The following is an 18,671-nucleotide window of genomic DNA, read 5'->3' on the forward strand; positions in this document are numbered from 1 at the left end:
GGGAGGTGGGACAAGCATGGGGCCGATGGAGACCCACGGAGGGGGTCAGGATCCCCTCCCCCACCGCTCTGACCTGTAGCCGGGTGGTTCGAAGTCTGAGGAGAGGACTTTGCAGGTTACCCCCTAAGGGCCACTTGCCGAACCCCACCCCCCTTCATTAACCCTCTCACCGCTGCAGCTCCGGCTAAGCCTAAATGCAAAAACAGGCCGACCCCTGAACAGCCCAATGTCAGAGCTGGGAGCGGCCTTAGACGTTATCTTGACCAATCAACCCCTTCATTTTGCGGGGCAGGGGTGGAGGGAGGGGATGCGACTGAGAGCCAGAGAGTAGAAAAGTGACGCCCCAGGTCCCAGAGCTGTTTAGTGCCAGAGCCAGGACTCCCCAGAGGGGAACGAGTTGAGAGGGGGAGAGGAGGGGAAGATGAGAGGATAGGGAAGCGGGCGGGCGGGGCAGAGCGAGGCTGGAAGGAGGAGAGAGGAGGGGTCCATGCTAGGATTCCCCCCTCCCCCGCCCCCTGCCTCTCGCTGGGTCTTCCCCACCGGCAGCTGTTGGCTCCGCAGCTTGTGGGCGGACCGCACCGGGCAGTGACCCAGTGACCGGGGCCAGGCGTCCTTAGAGCCTGAGCGGGGGGGACCCAGCGGTCTGGGGCGGGGCGGGGCGGTCCTGGCCCCCTGCACGCAGCGCCCCTGACTGTGGAGTCGAGCCGGAGCCGGAGAGTGACAGGGAGCGACAGCCCTGCTCCCCGCTGCTAATGGGAGCCACCGCCGCGGGTGCCCTGCAGAGAGGCTCCAGGGGGGACTAGTCTGCGGGAGCAGCGGCGAAGAGCCACGGAGGTGAGAGGCCAGGGCGGACCAGACTGAGGAGCTCCAGACTCCTGGGACAGGGGAGCAGGAGTTTAGGCGGCTCAGGAGACGTGCCCAGCGAAGCCTGGGGCAGGGAACAACTTTAGGGATGGATGGAGACTAGCAGAGGAGGCTGGGGGACCGGGACCAGGGCTGCGGTGCGGGAGGCGGACACCACCATGCCCTGTGGGATTAGCACTTAAGGGGCTCCGGAATCGTGAAATAAGGAGGTTTACCCTTATGGAAATTGGGGACACTCCTGTTTCCAGACTACCCTGGAGGAGCGGGGGAGTGGAGGGGGGGTTAGGGTTAGGGGGGAACAGTGATGGGCCTGGATCCGGGCGCCCCTAGTGGGCTGGGTGGAGATAGGGGGAGGGAAGCAAGGTGGCTGAGAGAGGGGAGTAAATCAGTAACCAGAACCCAGAGCACACAAAGCCCTTTGTCACCCTGTCCAAAGAGCAAACCAGAGCTAGTACTTATTGGCCATAGGGCCCCTTCCCTCCCGCCCTCCTTTTGAGACTGATGGGCTCCTGACTTCGCTATACCCTCCCCCTGTTCCCACCCCACATTGTCCTGCTTCACTGAAGCCCCAGATGACACTTTGACCGAGTGGGAGGCTATGCCTCTCCTTTACGCATGAAAATGAAGGCAGTCGGGATCCCCCCTCCTAGGCCAGTTTCAAGGCTAGCCTCGTCCTCGGCCTGGACCTTGGGAGAGCTCCAGCCTCTCTATGTTCCCCAGAGTGATCTATATTCCCTGTACCTCTCTCGGAACACTTCCGGACTCTACACACTTACTCCATGGACTGCTTCTTCTGCCAGAAATGGCCTTGACATCTCCACTTGTGAAATTCTCATCATTCAAGAAATAGCTCAAATGCCTCCTCTATGAAGTCTTCCCAGATAACCTTATCCTTTCTTCCACCTCCTCCCCAAGCAGGAAGTAGACTTTCCAGCTTCTGAATCTTAACTCTTTACATTTTATCCCAGGAGGAGCTCTCACACTTGACTCCTGGGAAGGTGAGTTTTCCTGACTCCATGACCAGGCTCTCTACCGTTCCACCTAGCTGCCCTGTCCCCTAACAGTGTACTTAAATGAGATCAACTGAGATAGTATTTGTAAAACTGCTTAGCATAGTGTCTGGTTTATAGAAGGCACTTAATAAATGCTTACTTTCCTTCCTTCCTTCCTTCTTTATTTCCTAGTGTCAACGTGTAATCTAGAAGTCCCCAAACTTGTAGCCTAGAAAGATTAAATGAACCCCAGTTTACTTAGATTAAGGGTGAAGACTCCTGGTTTGTCCTTAGCTAGGCCCTTCTGGAAATTCTCAAGCTTGCCAGATTCCTTTCTAAAATGTGGTTGGTCCCCAAAACAACACTCCAGGTATGTTCTCACCAGGGGAGAAGATAGTTAGACCCATCACTTCCCTAGTTCTGAACAGGGAAAGCAACCTGGGAAGCAGCACTTATGGCCATAGACCCTCTCTTGGCAAATGCTTCTGCAGTTGCTAGGGCTACAGCTGCTGAACAGAAAAGAAGGTTCTTGCCACCAAAGTCCTTGGCATTGTCAAAGAATTCAACTTCAGATACTGATAGGATTTTGTTAGTGGAAATCCCATTAAAGAAGAGATACAATACAATGGTTAGACAGTCATCCTAGAGTTGAGAGGTCCTGGGTTCAGATTTGGCCTCAACACTTCCTAGCTGTGACCCTGAGTATGTCACTTAACTGCCATTGCCTAGTCCTTACCACTCTTCTGCTTGGAACCAATACTTAGTATCAATTCTCAGACAAGGTAAGGGTTTAAAGATGATGATAATAATAATAAATGTTGGTTGGTTGGTTAACATTTTACTAAAGAACAAAATCAGAATCAGAGATAGAAAGTAAAATAGACATTTATTAAACACTAGCTATGTGCCAAGTACTGTGCTAAGTATTAGAAAAACAAAAACTAGCAAAGTGACTTGTCTAAAGTCACATAGCTACCAAGTGGAAAGAGATGAGACTTTTACCCATCTTCCAACTTTAAGTGTCAGTCAGACTTTTTCCATTGTGCCACAATTCATAGTAGGGAAGCAAAATAAGCAGCCAGTTAAGGCAAGATACTCAGGGGTCAAGCCAACAATCATCTTACTTCAGTTGGACCTAAAATCAAGAGTTTTTTAAAAACATGACTTCTAATAAAGGGACATACATTTCACAGCAGAAAATCCAACTAGCCAGGGCCTATAGTGGCTGATTTCATGATTGATTAAATCAGTCAAAAGTCCTAATTTTTAATCTTGTTTTAATCTTGCTACTTACAATTGATATGACCTTGCCCATGTCACTTCCTTTCTGTGGGCCTCAGTTTCTTCACTGGTAAAATGAAGGAACTGGCCCCATGCCTGTACAAAGATGAGGGAAGGAAGCATCCACATATGGGGGGCATTACATAGATCACTTTTTTAAATGTTCTGATTGTACCTTTTCCTCTTAAAAAAAAAAATCCTTGTTATATGGGATAGTTCTGAAATGGGGAAGGATGCAAAGGAAAACATAAGCATTTAAAAACACATCAACAAAATGTTATTTTTAAGTTTTACACAATTGTACATATAAAATCTGTATCCGATTGCTTACCATTTCAGGGAGGCTAAGGAGGGAGGTTGAGAATTCCAGACTCAAAATTCTTTTTTAAAATGTTGAGAGCTATTTTTATATGTAATTGGGGAAAAAGAAAAGGGAAAAAATGTTCTTTTAAAAATGAAAGAGTTGGACTAAATGATCTCCAAGATCCCTTCCAGTTCTAAATCCTCTTTTCCACTAAAGTTCTCTGATACCTTATCAGAGGATCAGGGTGACCTTGGCCCTCAAAGGCCATGCCAGTCAATTGCAAGTTGTGCCAAGCTGAGAGGATCATGAGATTTACAGCTGGAAAAGACCAAAGACCATCTAAGGAGACAGGCCCCTTTCATTTTACAGATGAGGAAACTGAGGGCTGGAGAAGGGAAGGAGCTTGTCGGAGAAAACCACATCAATCACTAGTGTAAGTAGCAGATAGGATTTGAACCAGGATCCTCTGACTTTAAATCCCCAAATTTCTTTTCTAGCTCTAGCATAGACTGTCTTTTCTAGCCCAGCTGCTCATCCCCCAAGGGCAACTCCAAGAAGATGCATTTCTTTGACTTTTCTAGGTCTTTCCATTTGTTAGGGCCTCTCCCAAATTAATTTGTATGTATGCTTATTTGCTTCTCTATGTACCCCATTGTTTGTCCTCCACTCCATTAAAATGTAAGCTCCTACACCCCTTCCCCCCCCACTGTTCTGTTTTTATCTTTGTATGGAGGACTCTGCCTAGCCTGGGTGCCTGGCTCATAACTGCTTAATAAAGGCCCGCTAGAATGAACCAATAAATGACTGACCTGGGCAGTTCTTGCAGCCCCCTACTAAGAAGGGGGATAAGGGAGCTGGGATGTGTGGAGGAGGAGGGAGGACCCATACTGTGGTATTGAAGGATCCAAGTAAATTTCTATGCAGATTTGTCTGAAAGGGACTAGACTTCAGCTGCTCTCCAGGGTGGAAGGATTGATGAGCCTTGACTTGGGGTCAGGATATGTTGGGGGCCCTGAAAAGGGTTCCAGCCCCTGTCTGCTCACCAGGGCATTTGGATAGTACTTCAGGAAGCCTTGAGGGAAGCAGAGGGAGTAAACTGTCCACGTAGCTGCTGCTTCTTGGCCCGAATGTCTGTCCAGAGAGTCTAAGGGTGAGCAGGCAGGCAGTGGATCCAGTTTGAGAGTGTGCATCCTCCTGAGAGGGATAAAGAAACTGCAGGGAGGCAGGAGGTTCTCTCCAGGAGAATGAACCTTAAGAGGAGCCAGTGCAGCCAGTGTAAAGGTACCCACTACAATCTCAAAAGGAGTCCATTACCAGTATGACCCAAAGATCAAAGAAACTGATAAGAGTTTTAGGCTGTGTTAATAGAATCAGATTATCTAGTTGAACTAAGCAGGTGGTAAATCCCAGAAATCAGGTTTGCAACTTTGAATACCCTGTTTTAAGAAGAATATGTGTGTGTGTATTTTTTTTAACCCTTACTTTCTGTCTTAGAACCAATAATGTGTATTGGTTCCAAGGCTGAAGAGTGGTAAGGGCTAGGCAATGAGGGTTACGTGACTTGCTCAGAGTCACACAGCTGGGAAGTGTCTGAGGCCAGTTTTGAACCCAGGACCTCCCATCTCTAGGCCTGGCTCTCAATCCACTGAGCCACCCAGCTGTCCCCTTAAGAAGAATAAAAACAAACTGGAACACCTGTTGACCATTATGGGAAAGGGCCTAAAAACCACCTCCCAGGAGGTTCCTATGAAAGAACTGGAGATGCTTAGCTGAAAGAAAAATTAGGCATGATGGCCTTCCTGTATTTGGAAGGGCTATACTTAGAAAGAAGATTAATTTGTTCTGCCTGGTGGATCAGTGGACCTAACTAGTTTACCACAGGCACAGAGAATTCCTTGAGGCAGATTTTAGACCTAGAGAAAGAACTCCCCAGAAGTGGATCTGGCTGCCTTGGTAAGGAGTGAGCTCCCTCCCTATCACTGGACCTGTGCATGCTCAGGCAGGATGTACCATTCTGGATGCTGGTATGCTCCTTAGGCACTGAGATAGGATGTGGAATGCACTGACCCTTGAGGTCCCCTCTAGCTAAGGGTTGTGGTTCCATCATTTTGGTTTCTTTGGTCAACTGTGAGTGCACAGAGTACCTACTGTGCACTGAGACTCATGCTGAATGTCCTTTGGAGGTATTTAGAAGAAATAGATTATCTCGACATCAGTTCCCACATATACTTTCTAGTCTATGACCAGGCTCTCTCTGTTTCCCCATGCCAAGCTCACGCTTCTTCCCTCTGGTTTCTCCAGGGAAGTGACCACTCTGGCCAGAGCCCTCAATTCTAGCTGAGGGGACTCAGGACTGGAAGATGCAGCCACTGGCATCAGTGTTGGGGACTCTCTTGGCAGCAGCTGGATTCCTGGTCATTCATGCCTTTACCTCTGAAGAGGTGGAACAGGGTAAGACACTCGGGGAGGGAGGGAGTAAATGCTAGGGGAAGTATGTCAAAGGGAGGGCAGATCCAAGGGGGAGTTTCCTGGGGAAATCACAGGGCTTAAATTTTCAGAAGCAAGATTCAAGTTCTGGCTATGCTACTAATAAACTCTATGACTTTGTCTAAGTCACTTCCTTCTCTCTGACCTTTAATTCCTTTATGTCAGAAGAGGAGGTTGGGTTAAATGACCTTTAAAGAATCTTTTAGTTCTAACATTCTCTTTTAAGACTTCTAGCTCTGACATTTGGTATTTGAAGATAGCAACCAGCTGTGAAAACCTATGCTCTAAGATCCCATCCAGCTCTAACATCCTAAGTTCCCAGACCCATCTCCACTCCAACATCATATGTTCTAACATTCTGTATTCTGAGATCCCTTTCAGCTCTGACATTTTGCCTATCCACAAGCTTCTGGGTAGCAACCAGGGAAGTGGACCAAATACCCCTCTGACATATTATAGGTGCTGGCCCTTGGGGAAAGCCAGAGGTGGGCCTAGGCGCCCAGCTCCCAGGGCTGCCTGGGAGGACACCAGCTTTCCCTTGCCCTTTGTAAGTTTCCAGCTCTGGCTTGTTTGAGTGGCTGGGCCTTGCAAGGTGGTGGGACTCCCAGACATGCATGCTGGGGCTGGCATGGGACCCTGCATGGCAGCCTGGGACAAACCTTTGGTTTTGAGCATGAAAGCATCTAAAGTGTGTGTTCCTCCTGGACGAGGAGAGTGGCAATAGGTGGTATGCATGGGTGGTAAGGATCTACAGCGAAAGGATCAAATAAACTTTTGCTGGGGAGACTGGATGAGGAACTTCTATAAATTCATTCACTAGAGTGGATAGCTTTAATTCCCAGAAATAATGGGCCCTGGATATGTTAAATGAGTCTATGGATCTAGAAGACTCATGAGCCTGAGAGGACCTTGAAGAATGAGATTCAGGATACGAGTGTTGGAGAGGGAAGGGAGTAAGAGAATGTCCAGGGAAATAAGCCCATATTGGGTGAGCACAGAGGGGAAACCTGGGGATGAATGTGCTTGGGTATGAGAGAACTGGGGTGTGTCATACTCCCCTAAGCATCCCTGGGTAAGAGGCATGGAAAGATGTAAGAAGGGATATGTTCATTTTATTCTTTTAGGGTAATAAATCTCCAAAGTTGGAGACCTCTGGGAATGAGGAATAAAATAGGGCTCAAATACAAGTCCTGATTTCTCCTTCTGACTTGGTGGTTTGTTCACAGAGCCCTGCCAGGCCCCAGGCCCAGAAGAGTTGGAACAGCACCTGACCCTAGCATTGGGCCAAGCACTACGACTCTGCTGTGGTCGTGCCAACCGAGGTGGCCACTGGTATAAAGAAGGCACTCGTCTGGCACCATCAGGCCGTGTGCGAGCCTGGCGAGGTCGCCTGGAAATCGCCACTCTAGTGTATGAGGATGCTGGCCTGTACCTGTGTGTTTCTCGAGGCTCTGGCCATGTTCTGCACAATCTCACTATCTCTGTCATAGGTAAGAGAAAAGGGAATGAAGTGAGAGAAGGAGAAGCACTAATGGGAGCAGAGGGGCTAGAAGTCCAGGGCAGAACTGGGTCATTCCCCTTCCTTGGGTTGTACCTTTAGCCTGATTGATCCCTGACCTCCAAATTTACAGCTTCTCTTTGGCTAACAGATTCTCTGGCCTCCGGGGATGATGACGAGGACAGTGACAGCTCCCCTAAGGACCTTCCCAAGGGGCACATTTATCCACAGCAAGGTCAGTAACTCAATCCTCTTCCCTACCCAAACTGAGAAATAGAACTGGGGAAGGTTCTCCAAGATCAGAACTGGGGTTTCTAGATTGGGAGGCTATAACAAAAGAAAAGAGCATTCAGAAGGATAGTCAGCTTAGGTAAGAAAAGCCTTGGGAATGGACCTGGTAGTTGACTTCAGGAAGCTGGAAGACTATCCCTTGGGGAAGAGATGAATTAGATTCATTGTTTGGCCTCATAAAGTAGAACCCTGTTACTGGGGAAGTTCTTGAGAGGCAGATTTTTAGCTTCATATTGGGAAATATACTCATTGAGAGTTATCCAGGTGATTCCTGTTTAGGAACAGATGAGATTGGATGATCTTTGAGGTCCCTTCCCAGTTTGGAGATTTCATGGTAAGCCTGTAGAACAGATTTGGGAAGTGCTCCATGGTCCAAAGTGTCTGAAAGCTCATCACGCTAAGGAGCAAATAGACTACTGTCCTTAGTCTCAGAGGGAAGATCCAGGTCAGTGGGGTGAAGATGCAGGGAGATAGGTTGGAGCTCCAAGAAGACACAACTTTGGTGCACACAAGTAGAACAGGCTGCTTGTATGTAAAGAGTTTCCTGTCGCTGAAGGTCTTCATGTAAATTCTGTCTGTCACTAACTACCTTCAGACCTAAAGGGAACTTCTCTTCACCAAGGCCCTTTCCCATTCAGGCATCCCTGAGTCAATGGAGATGGAAATGTCCTTTTCCACTGAAATGGTCCCACCAGCCCACTCGAGCTTTGTTCCCTTTAGGTCCCTACTGGACACATCCCCATCGCATGGAGAAGAAGCTGCATGCAGTCCCTGCAGGCAACACAGTCAAGTTCCGGTGCCCAGCTGCAGGCAACCCCATGCCCACCATCCGCTGGCTGAAGAACGGAGAAGACTTCCATGGAGAGCACCGAATTGGGGGCATCCGGGTGAGAACCTAGGAGATAGAGCAGGAAATCTTGCTCTGGACCTGACACCCCTGCCCAGAGGCTACTCCTAGCTGTTCCTCATGGGCAGAGCATTTTACAGATGAGGAAACTAAGACCCAGGGAGATTAAGTGATTTACCCAAGGTGACATAGCCAGTAAGAGGCAGCGCCAGGCCCTAAAACCCTAACCTTAGCTGCTGCACTCTACTGCATCTGGTAGCTCCTAACCAGCAACATTGTGCATGAGGCAAAGTATCTGGTCAACCGCAGCATCCCTTTCAGAGTTCTTAGAGGCCTCCGGTGGTAGCCTCTCTGAGCCACTGGCCCGGCCTGGCCCAGGCCTACTGAGGACAGGGGATGTGTCTCAGCCTAGAAGCTATGCATGCACTCTCAGTGATCCCTTCTGCATGGCCCACACAGGGTATTGTCCACAAGAGGCAGGTCTACCTTTATATAAGGACTAGGGAAAATGTGACTGTGTCTGCCACCCTCCCACTGCTGCCCTGCATTGCCCTTGGCAGGGACATACCTGTGTCTGCCCCCCTATCTGTGCAAAGACACATTTTGGGTTCCTCTGCATGTGTTTGGACTTTGGCCATAATTGCCGTCCTCTTGCCAACAAGGCCCAGCAACACCTGTGTCTCTGCATGTTGATTAGGACACGTGTGTGGGTGTGCATGTGTGAATGTGAATAACAGCTATGGTTCCATGTAGACAGGAGACAGTGTCTGCTCTTGCAGCCAAAGGAGCAAGGAGAGAGGTGAATGCCTGTATGGAAGGGCATATATGTGCGTGTGTACCTGCATATAGAAGGCCTGCAGACTTGTGTGGATGAGGCTGCCCGGCTGCTGGCCTCTCCCTGATGGGGTCTGCCTGGGCCACCCATTCTCTCTCCAGCTCAGACATCAGCACTGGAGTCTCGTCATGGAAAGTGTGGTGCCCTCAGACCGTGGCACTTACACCTGCGTGATAGAGAATGCCCTGGGGAGCCTCCGATACAACTATCTCCTGGATGTGCTAGGTGAGCAGTGACCCAGGGTTCTAGGAAAGGGACAAGGTGGGATGCAGATGCCATGGGCCAGTCTCCTCGGAAGCAGAAAGGGACAAAGTGGACCAAGAGTACAAAGAATATTGATGGGGCATCTAGGTAGCACAGTGGATAGAGAGCCAGGTCTGGAGATGGAAGGTCCTGGGTTCAAATGTGGCCTCAGAACACTTCCAGCTGTGTGACCCTGGGCAAGTCACTTAACCCCCATTGCCTAGTCCTTATTGCTCTTTTGCCTTAGAACCAGTAGTGTCAACTCTGTATGACCTTAGTAAGTCACTTTCCTTGTCTGGGCTTCAGTTTCTTCTTTGGTAAAGTGAGGGATTTAGGGGAGGTGACTTTTAGAGTTCCTTCTGGTGCTCCGGGCTGTGCACTTTGGAGCCTCTGCTGGTTGGAGGATGGGGTTAGGGGACAGCTTTGACGCTGCTCCCCACCCTGCAGAGCGCTCCCCCCACCGGCCCATCCTGCAGGCTGGCCTGCCCGCCAACACCACAGCTGTGGTTGGCAGCGATGTAGAGCTACTGTGCAAAGTCTACAGCGACGCCCAGCCCCACATCCAGTGGCTGAAGCACATCGAGGTCAACGGGAGCAGCTTTGGGGCGGACGGATTCCCCTTCGTGCAGGTGCTCAAGGTAGGCCCAGAGGCCCAGCCAGCCTGGGGTGCTCTCCCCCTACTTCCTGATTTCCCTAAAGATTCACTCTGAGGTCGCCTTATGCAGGTGGCTTTTCCCAGTTCTTGTTTCCCCTCCCACTGCACTGTACATCTCATGCAGATCCCATTTTGGTCTTCTTTGCCCTGCAGACCGCTGATATCAACAGCTCAGAGGTAGAGGTCTTGTACTTACGTAATGTGTCATCAGAGGATGCAGGCGAATACACCTGCCTGGCTGGCAACTCCATTGGGCTCTCCTACCAATCGGCCTGGCTCACGGTGCTGCCTGGTGAGGCCCTGGCAGCTGGGGTACTGTGGGGGGAGGGGGGGAGGGGGGGAGGGTTGGCACAGGCTTGTAGGCCCACGAGGTCCCAGGCTGGCATGAGCAGGACAGAGGGAGGAAGCATGTGTATATTCATGTGTTTGCGTGGGATGGGGGTCAGTCTGTAAGTTTCCTGGGGTGGGGGAATGTGTTTGGTTGGGGGGGGCAGTCGTGTACAGATGACCAAGCCCCACCCCTGAAACACTGACCTGGCATCTCATCCATCTATGCCGGCCCTCGCGGGACAGAGGAGAGGCTGGTATGGGAAGCTGCTGCCTCAGAGGTGAAGGCCACAGACATCATCATGTACACGTCAGGCTCTGTGGCCATCCTGGTGATCCTGGTCATTGCCGGGCTGTGCCGGGGGCAGGCGCTATCTAGCCGGCCGCCCCACCAGCCCCTTGCTGTGCAGAAGCTCTCACGCTTCCCTCTCATCAGACAGGTATGTGGCTGGCGCGGCCTGAGCCTCCCTGTCCCTTCCCACCCTATGGGTGCCACCTTCTCTCCCCCAGACTTTTACTAAGGCAGGCCTCTCCCTGAGAACTTCCTGGCCCGGACCAGGGGTCTCATTGGCCTTCCTGTGCATTTCTCCTCCTTTGAATTGCTTTCTCCACCCTGACAGTTCTCCCTGGAGTCAGGCTCATCAGGGAAGCTGAGTTCCTCCCTCGTTCGGGGTGGCCGCCTGTCCTCCAGCTGTACCCCAATGCTCCCTGGCCTTGTGGAGCTGGACCTGCCACTTGATGCCAAGTGGGAGTTTCCCCGGGATAGGTGGGTTCTACAGGAGCTTCCTCCTGGTCCCCGATGACCCAGCCACCAACCATTTCTTGGGTCAGCTGCCCTTGGGTCTCCTGTTTTTTCTACTCATCAGGAGAGCAAAAGGCAGGAAGAGAATGAAGGGGGTCAGAGGGTGATGGGGAGGAATGGGCAGGGCTTGAGTAGGAAGGTATGGGCAGGGCAGCAGGCAAGGGCCTAGAACCAGGGCAAAGCAATCCTGTCCTCTGTTCCTCAAGGGTGTGAAGCTGATGCCAGTGCCCCAAATAAAGCCATGGTTTTCTGTCTCCAGGCTGGTGCTAGGGAAGCCCCTTGGTGAAGGTTGTTTTGGGCAGGTGGTATGGGCAGAGGCCTATGGAATGGACCCTCAACAACCAGATGGAGCTGCCACGGTGGCCATCAAAATGCTCAAAGGTGAGTAAGGAGCATGGCCCCAGGGCAAGGATCTTTTCTGTCTCCCATGTGACCCTCAGTGTGTCTTCTACCACATTTGCTCTATTCTCCAGCTCCTTTTCAATACAATGCAACAAACATTTATTAGCTTCCTACTTGATGCAGGAATGCTGTGCTCAGTACTGTGGATTGCAGCTAGATAATCAGACACTGATCCTGCCCTCAGGAAGCTCACAGCCCAATGTAAAGGGGAGGGAGAAGAGATGTACACTGAGTTTGGAGTGTATAAGGGAGAGCAAAGAGAATGGCCTGAGTGAGAGAGGCAACTGTGAATCAGGGGAAGGAGATCTGAGTTTGGCATTGAATGTAGGTTCAAGTTCAGTCTCTGCTACTTAATATCTACATGAAATTCATCAAGCCCTTTCCCTGTTCTGGGCCTTAATTTCCTCATCTGTAAAATGATCTAACCTTGGTACTTTGAAGGATTACCTTCCAGCACCTAACAACACCCTGTTTTATGTTCTGAGAAAGTTCCTGCCCACCTTCAAATCCTGTGAATCAAGGAAGGGGAAGAATGGGGAGGAGAATCAGGGAAGACTTCCTGGAGGAGATGGTTCTGAAGCTGGGCCCTGAAGGAGCACCCTCCCTCTACTTTTATGGTGCCCACACTCTGTGACCTGACTCCATCCCCTCCTTCCCTGTATGTCATCTGCTACAGACAATGCTTCTGACAAAGATCTGGCAGACCTGATCTCTGAGATGGAAATGATGAAGCTTATTGGTCGACACAAGAATATTATCAACCTGCTGGGTGTCTGCACCCAGGAAGGTGGGACCAGGGGGCAAGGTGGGTTCTGGGGGAAGTAGAGAGAAGAGAGAACCTATGGGATCAAGAATTTGGAATCAGAAGACCTGGGTTTGAATCTCAGTGCAACTCCTTCCCAGCTCTGTGACCCCAGACAAGTCATTTACCCTCCTGGGGCCTCAGTTTCCTTAAAAGGGTTGGATTAGATGATTTCAAAAGTCACTTCCAACTCAACTCCATGATCTTGCCTCTCCTACCTCAGGGCCCTTGTACGTGATCGTAGAATTTGCTGCTAAAGGCAACCTCCGGGAATACCTTCGGGCAAGAAGACCACCTAGCCCTGACTACACCTTGGAAGCACCCAGGACCCCCGAGGAACAGCTGTCATTCCAGGCCCTGGTCTCTTGTGCCTACCAAGTGGCCCGTGGCATGGAATATCTGGAGTCTCGGAAGGTGAGGGCAGGTGGGTGGACGGGCTCCACCCCAGTGTCCTAGCTCAGGAGATACACTGGTGATGGTGGTAGTGGTGGTGATGATGGTGATGCTGATGACAGTGATGTTAATGATAGTGGTGATGATGATGACGACAATAAGGACAAAGATAACCCTTCATTAACCTTCTCCTAAACAGAGCATGGAGGAGTTAAAAACTATGCCAGCTTGGATAGGGAGAGACGAGGGAGGAAGAAGGGAGAGGAGAATTGGGGAGCCCTGTGCTGACCCTTACAACATAACTATCTTTCTGCAGAGTTGGAAAGGCTTTGAGTATGAGTCAGGAGACAGACTACATGTTTCTTGTCTAAGGCCAAACTTAGTGCCAATCAACCCCTCACCAGAGGCCAGGCCAAAGCAACCCAGGTGGTCTGGAGGGGGCCGTAATCTGTATCAGGGAAGGGACCACCTGCACTGGTGACATCCCAGACTTTTCCAGGCTCAGTAGTAATACCATCTTCCATTTCCCTAGCCTATCAAGGTTTATAAATCACTTCCCTCACAAAGTCCTATGAGGCCAGGAGGTCAGCTGTATGTACTATTCCCATTATAGACAAGCTTATGCTTAGAGACATAATGAACAGTTAGTGAAGACTAGAGCCAGGATTCCAGTCAAATTTTCATGGAGACAGTGTGGCATAGTAGGAAAAGCACTGGATTTGGAGTCAAAAGTTGTGGGTTCAAATAAAAACTCTGTGATTTCTTTAGGGTCTTACCTTTTATAATTCTATAAGTCTACAGCTCTTTCTACTGCAGTGTCTAGAAACTGTCTCTGGAGTTTCCCCAGGTGAACCTTTTATTTAATCCTTACTTTCTATCTCAGAAACAGCTCTAAGACAGAAAGGCAAGGGCTAGGCAAATGGTGTTAAATGACTTGCCCAGGGTCATAGAGCTAGGAAGACTTCCTGTCTCCAGACCTGGCAGTAATCCACTGAGCCACTTAGCTGCTTCCCCCTAAACACTCCTAAAGGACCATGATGTCCATTCTTTGACTCATGGAGAAAGAGTGAGCACTCTCTACTCATAACACTCACCTGGAGTAGAAAGCCATGGCAGATATTTCCATATCTGGAAGAGGACACTCGGGCTCTGATGAAGTGAGGAGGGGCGGGGGTGGGCAGTGCACTTCAGGCTAAGGAAATGACTTCTTCCTCTATGATGAGAGGTCTGGGAATTAGGGGGAGCAGATCACTGACCTGAGACTTTTCCCTTGCTGCCTCCATCCCAGTGCATACACAGGGACCTGGCTGCCCGGAATGTGCTGGTCACTGAGGACAATGTGATGAAGATTGCAGACTTTGGCCTGGCCAGGGGTGTTCATGACATCGACTACTACAAAAAAACCAGTAATGTGAGTAAGGCAGGGAAGCCTGCCCAGAGGATGGAATAGGGCAGGGGAGAGGGCACAAAATACATGGGTAGACGGATAAAAATGGAGGCAGGTGAGCAAGAAAGCAGCCATCTGTGTCGTGATCCCATAAATATTGAGTGCAAGGTTCTCTCACCCACTCTGATCTAGACCCTGCAGAGAAAATAAGAGAAGGGCTTAGGAGCCCCTACCTTTGGGACAGCAATATCTGAGTTTATAAGATGACCCAATGCACAAGACATTCCCTAGGACACACAACGGAAGAATACTAACAGATGCCTAGGGAACCTCATCACTCTCCACAGTAACCCTGCCCTGTCATGATGAGGTTCTGCTCAGTTCTCTCTCTTTCCTTCCAACAGAGTCATTTCTAGTTATTTTGTAAGGGTCAGCACATGGCTCCCCACTGTGACCTAGCTCCCCAATTCTCCTCTTCCTACCTTCTTTATCTGATTCTCTCCTCTCTCTCCTCTATCTTGTCTCTCTTCCTCCTCTTTTCCTTTTTTCTCTCCCTCCCTCTACTCTCTCTACCCCTTCCTCTTTTCCTTCCTCTTCTCTCTCTCTCCCCCTTTTCTCTCTTCCTCTTTTCTTTCCTTTTCTCTCCCTCCCTCTTTTCTCTCTTCCTCTTTTTCTTCCTCTTTTCTCCCTCCTTCTCTCCTCCCCATCTTTTCTCCTTTCTCGTTGTCTCTCCCTCTCCATCCCTCTCACACATATACATATATGTGCATATGTATGTCTTTCTTCTGGCTCTTCCTGAGAGCTCAGAGCACTGTAGGGAGGGCTGGAGGACCCATATGGAGCTGCTACATCTCTCCCTACTCAACCAGGGAGCTAGACCATCAGGAGTCCTGTTCTGTTCCCTACTACAGGGCCGCCTGCCTGTCAAGTGGATGGCACCTGAGGCCCTATTTGACCGAGTCTACACTCACCAGAGTGATGTGTAAGTTCTGGGAGCCCAAGGCACTTTGACCCTGAATGAACATGTTTCCCCTTTGCATAGGGGCTAGAGGGGGAAGGGGTCAGGAGTGCTGTGTCCTAATCTTGACTCTGCTGCAATGGCTCTGAGCATGTCACTTCCGTTCCATTTTCTTGTGCCTTCCTTGTACCTCAGTTTCCTCCCCTATAAAGTGAAAAGGTTAGACTAGAACAATGCTTAAGGTCCCTTTGGGATTTAATATTCTATCACTCTGTACCATGTTTCAGTTAATGAGTTGTCAGTTATTGATTAAAGGAATACTGTGTGCCAACTAATGTCTACCTAGGATCTTTATACCTGAAAGTCCTATTTTCAGACATAGGGATTCCCAATTTCCAACCCCACCATTCCTCTTCTCCCCTGATCCCCGTCTCTATCTGTGTCCTCCTAATATGAAGTCACTGATAGCTTCTCCTGGATCTTGGGTATAGGTCAGGGTGGGGTGGGTAGAATCCATCATGGTCCAGGCTAATTCCAAATTCTGCCCACATTCTTTCTCCAGGTGGTCCTTTGGGATCCTGCTGTGGGAGATCTTCACCCTGGGTGGCTCCCCTTACCCTGGCATCCCTGTAGAAGAGCTATTCTCACTGCTGAGAGAAGGACATCGTATGGACCGGCCTTCCCACTGCCCCCCAGAGCTGTGAGCCACCCTTCTTATCCTGATTCCCCATTTCCTCTCCTGACAAGCTCCTGCTTATCCCCGCTCCTTTTCCCACTCCCCTGTTGCTCAGAACCTCCATTCTTATTCCTCCTTACCTCTTAGCTCACAGTTTCTTCCTCCCTTCCAGGCTCTTGACCCCTTCCCTTCTCTCTGTCTATCCCAGGTATATGTTGATGCGTGAGTGCTGGCACGCTGTACCCTCCCAGAGACCTACCTTCAAGCAGTTGGTTGAAGCCCTGAACAAGCTCTTGACTGCCATCTCTGAGGAGGTATGTTCCTGGTGGGCACTCATCCTCCTACCTTATCTTCTCCCACTCCTCCACACCTACACATCCCCCAAAACCCCACCACTTTTCCTAGGCCTCCATCAAGGGATTGGAAATAGAGTGGAAAGCATGTTAGTCTTAGAGCTAGACAACCCTATTTCTTTTTTTTTTTGCACTCTTACTTTCTGTCTTAGAATCAATACTCTGTATTGGTTCCAAGACAGAAAGGCAGTAAGGGCCAGGCAATGGGGCTTAAGTGACTTACTATATAATTCATGGTTATATAGCTAGAAAGTATCTGAAGCCATATTTGAACCCAGGACCTCCCATCTCTAGATCTGGCTCTTAGTCTACTGAGCCACCTAGCTGCCCCCAAAAACCTCATTTCAAGTCCCACTTCTATTACTTCCTAGCTATGTGACCTAACCTCTTTGGAAGCCCTTAACCTTTCTAAACCTGTTTCCTCATCTATCAACTAGGGATAATTGCCTTTGCATCTCAAGACTTATAGGGAAGATGGTTTGTACTTTAGAACTGGAAATTATTATTTTTATTATTAATTTCTCCCTCTTCTATCCGGATGTCCAATTCAAAACAGACAGATAACTGGACACAGTAAGAAAGGAACCTAGCGCCTCTCTCTCTCTCTCTCTCTCTCTCTCTCTCTCTCTCTCTCTCTCTCTCTCTCTCTCTCTCTCTCTCTCTCTCTCTCTCTCTTTTTCTCTCTCTCTCTCTCTCTGAGATCCATCAGGAGGCTGGTTGAGGGGAGGTGGAGAGAGGGAAAGGACAGACCCAGAAGAAGCCTGGGGTTGAGTCCCCAAGGCCAGAGAAGGCAGACCTGGAGTGGAGCGTCCATAGCCAAAGATGGCAGGCCTAGGGTGGACCTTCTATAGCCAGAGATGGCAGACCTGGGGTTGGTCCCCAAGGCCAAACATGGCAGACCTGGGGTGGAACCTCTTGGGCCAGTCTAACTAGGCTTTGCCTCTCCTTTCTCCTCCATTTGCTGGTTTCTTGCTGTCACAGTACCTGGACCTCTCGATGCCCTTTGAGCAGTACTCCCCAGCCGCTGAGGACACCAGCAGCACCTGCTCTTCCAATGACTCGGTTTTCACCCATGAACCCCTGGCCCCCGGGGGCCTGAGCCCTAGCCCCTTCACTTACCACAATGTAAGGACATAAGGTGAACCCCACCAACGAAGGATTGAAACAGCAGGGATATGACTGTGAATGCACTGGGCTTGGGCTCTGTTTCTGATCTCAAGAATTTGACTGCCCTGGAACTCTCGGTGGCCTTCCCCTAAGAAGGGTAGGAACAGCCAACTTTGAATGGCTGCCTATTTGATACAGTTGTGCCTTGATTCTTTTCTTTTTATCAGAGCCCAGAATCATTGAGGGACAGCCCCAGGTCCTTTTCATCTGAAGTTGTCCCTAGAAGGACCCAACCCTCTAAGGCCTTCCCTCCCCTCTCCTCCTCTCCCTCCCTTCCCTTGATCCCAGGGAAGGTTGATGTACATAATGTGTCTGTGCATATATATATGACTTTTGATAAATTATTTTTTTGAATAGACATTTATACGCTTGGCTTTTACCACAGGGTAGGACTAGGGGTTGCAGGGAGACACGAAAGCCTGAGAGATGGAATCAAGACTTGGCAGAGTATGTTGGGAGGATGGGAGGCAGGGTGAGAGACCCCTTTTTAGGATAAGCCCTGGGGAGGGAAGGCAGACTAGGAGGGAAGCCTGGCAGCACCAGATGGCTTCTAAGACATTGGGAGGAACAAATGAGAAAAAGGCTGACCCAAGAATCCTTGCAATTGTAGTTCTGTCAGACTCTGGGCTTCTCCAGGCATAGGGAGCAGAAGGTCATATAAATGCAGCAGCTGGTCAGTGGCAAAGCTAGAACTAGAACCCAGCACTCCCAGCTCCAGTCCAACAAACAGTCTTTCTACTCATCGGAGGAATGCAAACACAGATTAGACAGGCCTGGGCTTCTGGCCTGGCATCCGGGTCAGGGGTGGCCTTTCCTCATGGCAGACCTGCTCCGGCTGGGGTCCCTGCCTGGATCAACCCCTTGGAAACCTTCCCCCCAGCTATCTTTTAAAACAGCTCATTCATTTGCATCCATGTTCACCTTTCTGGGTTCTAGCCTTGGTTCCATCACTAACTTAACTCTGCAATCACATCCCTTCCCCACCCTCAGCCATATTTCTTCTCTGAATGTGAAAGTCCTGGACAAGATGGATCTCCACCAGTTCTAACGTTCTGTATCCTACATTCCAGATTTCCCATCTCTAACACCTAGGAGTGGGTGATGCAA

At 49.8% G+C, this 18,671-nt stretch overlaps 1 protein-coding gene across 4 annotated transcripts; it reads left to right on the forward strand.

The window, feature by feature from the left end:
• Positions 1-351: 351 nt before the first annotated feature.
• On the forward strand, positions 352-17,922 carry FGFR4 (fibroblast growth factor receptor 4). Of its 4 annotated transcripts, XM_056811659.1 has the most exons (20): positions 352-834; positions 1,833-1,862; positions 3,811-3,874; positions 5,743-5,892; positions 7,155-7,418; positions 7,578-7,661; positions 8,438-8,604; positions 9,501-9,624; positions 10,090-10,280; positions 10,451-10,589; positions 10,871-11,064; positions 11,245-11,390; positions 11,686-11,807; positions 12,505-12,615; positions 12,854-13,044; positions 14,312-14,434; positions 15,322-15,392; positions 15,931-16,068; positions 16,253-16,358; positions 17,379-17,922. In XM_056811659.1, the coding sequence occupies exons 4-20, from the start codon at positions 5,802-5,804 to the stop codon at positions 17,532-17,534; spliced, it is 2,418 nt and encodes an 805-aa protein (XP_056667637.1). In that variant the 5' UTR covers positions 352-834; positions 1,833-1,862; positions 3,811-3,874; positions 5,743-5,801; the 3' UTR covers positions 17,535-17,922. The 4 variants fall into 4 exon arrangements, with proteins under 4 accessions (XP_056667637.1, XP_056667638.1, XP_056667636.1 ...); XM_056811660.1 differs by lacking the exon at positions 3,811-3,874; XM_056811658.1 differs by lacking the exon at positions 1,833-1,862.
• Positions 17,923-18,671: the final 749 nt, after the last annotated feature.

Source organism: Monodelphis domestica, chromosome 1 (genome assembly GCF_027887165.1).
Source record: "Monodelphis domestica isolate mMonDom1 chromosome 1, mMonDom1.pri, whole genome shotgun sequence".
NCBI lineage: Eukaryota > Metazoa > Chordata > Mammalia > Didelphimorphia > Didelphidae > Monodelphis > Monodelphis domestica.

Coding starts and splice junctions, on each gene's coding strand:
- FGFR4 (XM_056811659.1), top strand. CDS start 5,802: ATGCAGCCACTGGCATCAGTGTTGGGGACTCTCTTGGCAGCAGCTGGA. Junction 8,605..9,500: donor ACCGAATTGGGGGCATCCGG/GTGAGAACCTAG, acceptor TTCTCTCTCCAG/CTCAGACATCAGCACTGGAG. Junction 12,616..12,853: donor GGGTGTCTGCACCCAGGAAG/GTGGGACCAGGG, acceptor CTCCTACCTCAG/GGCCCTTGTACGTGATCGTA.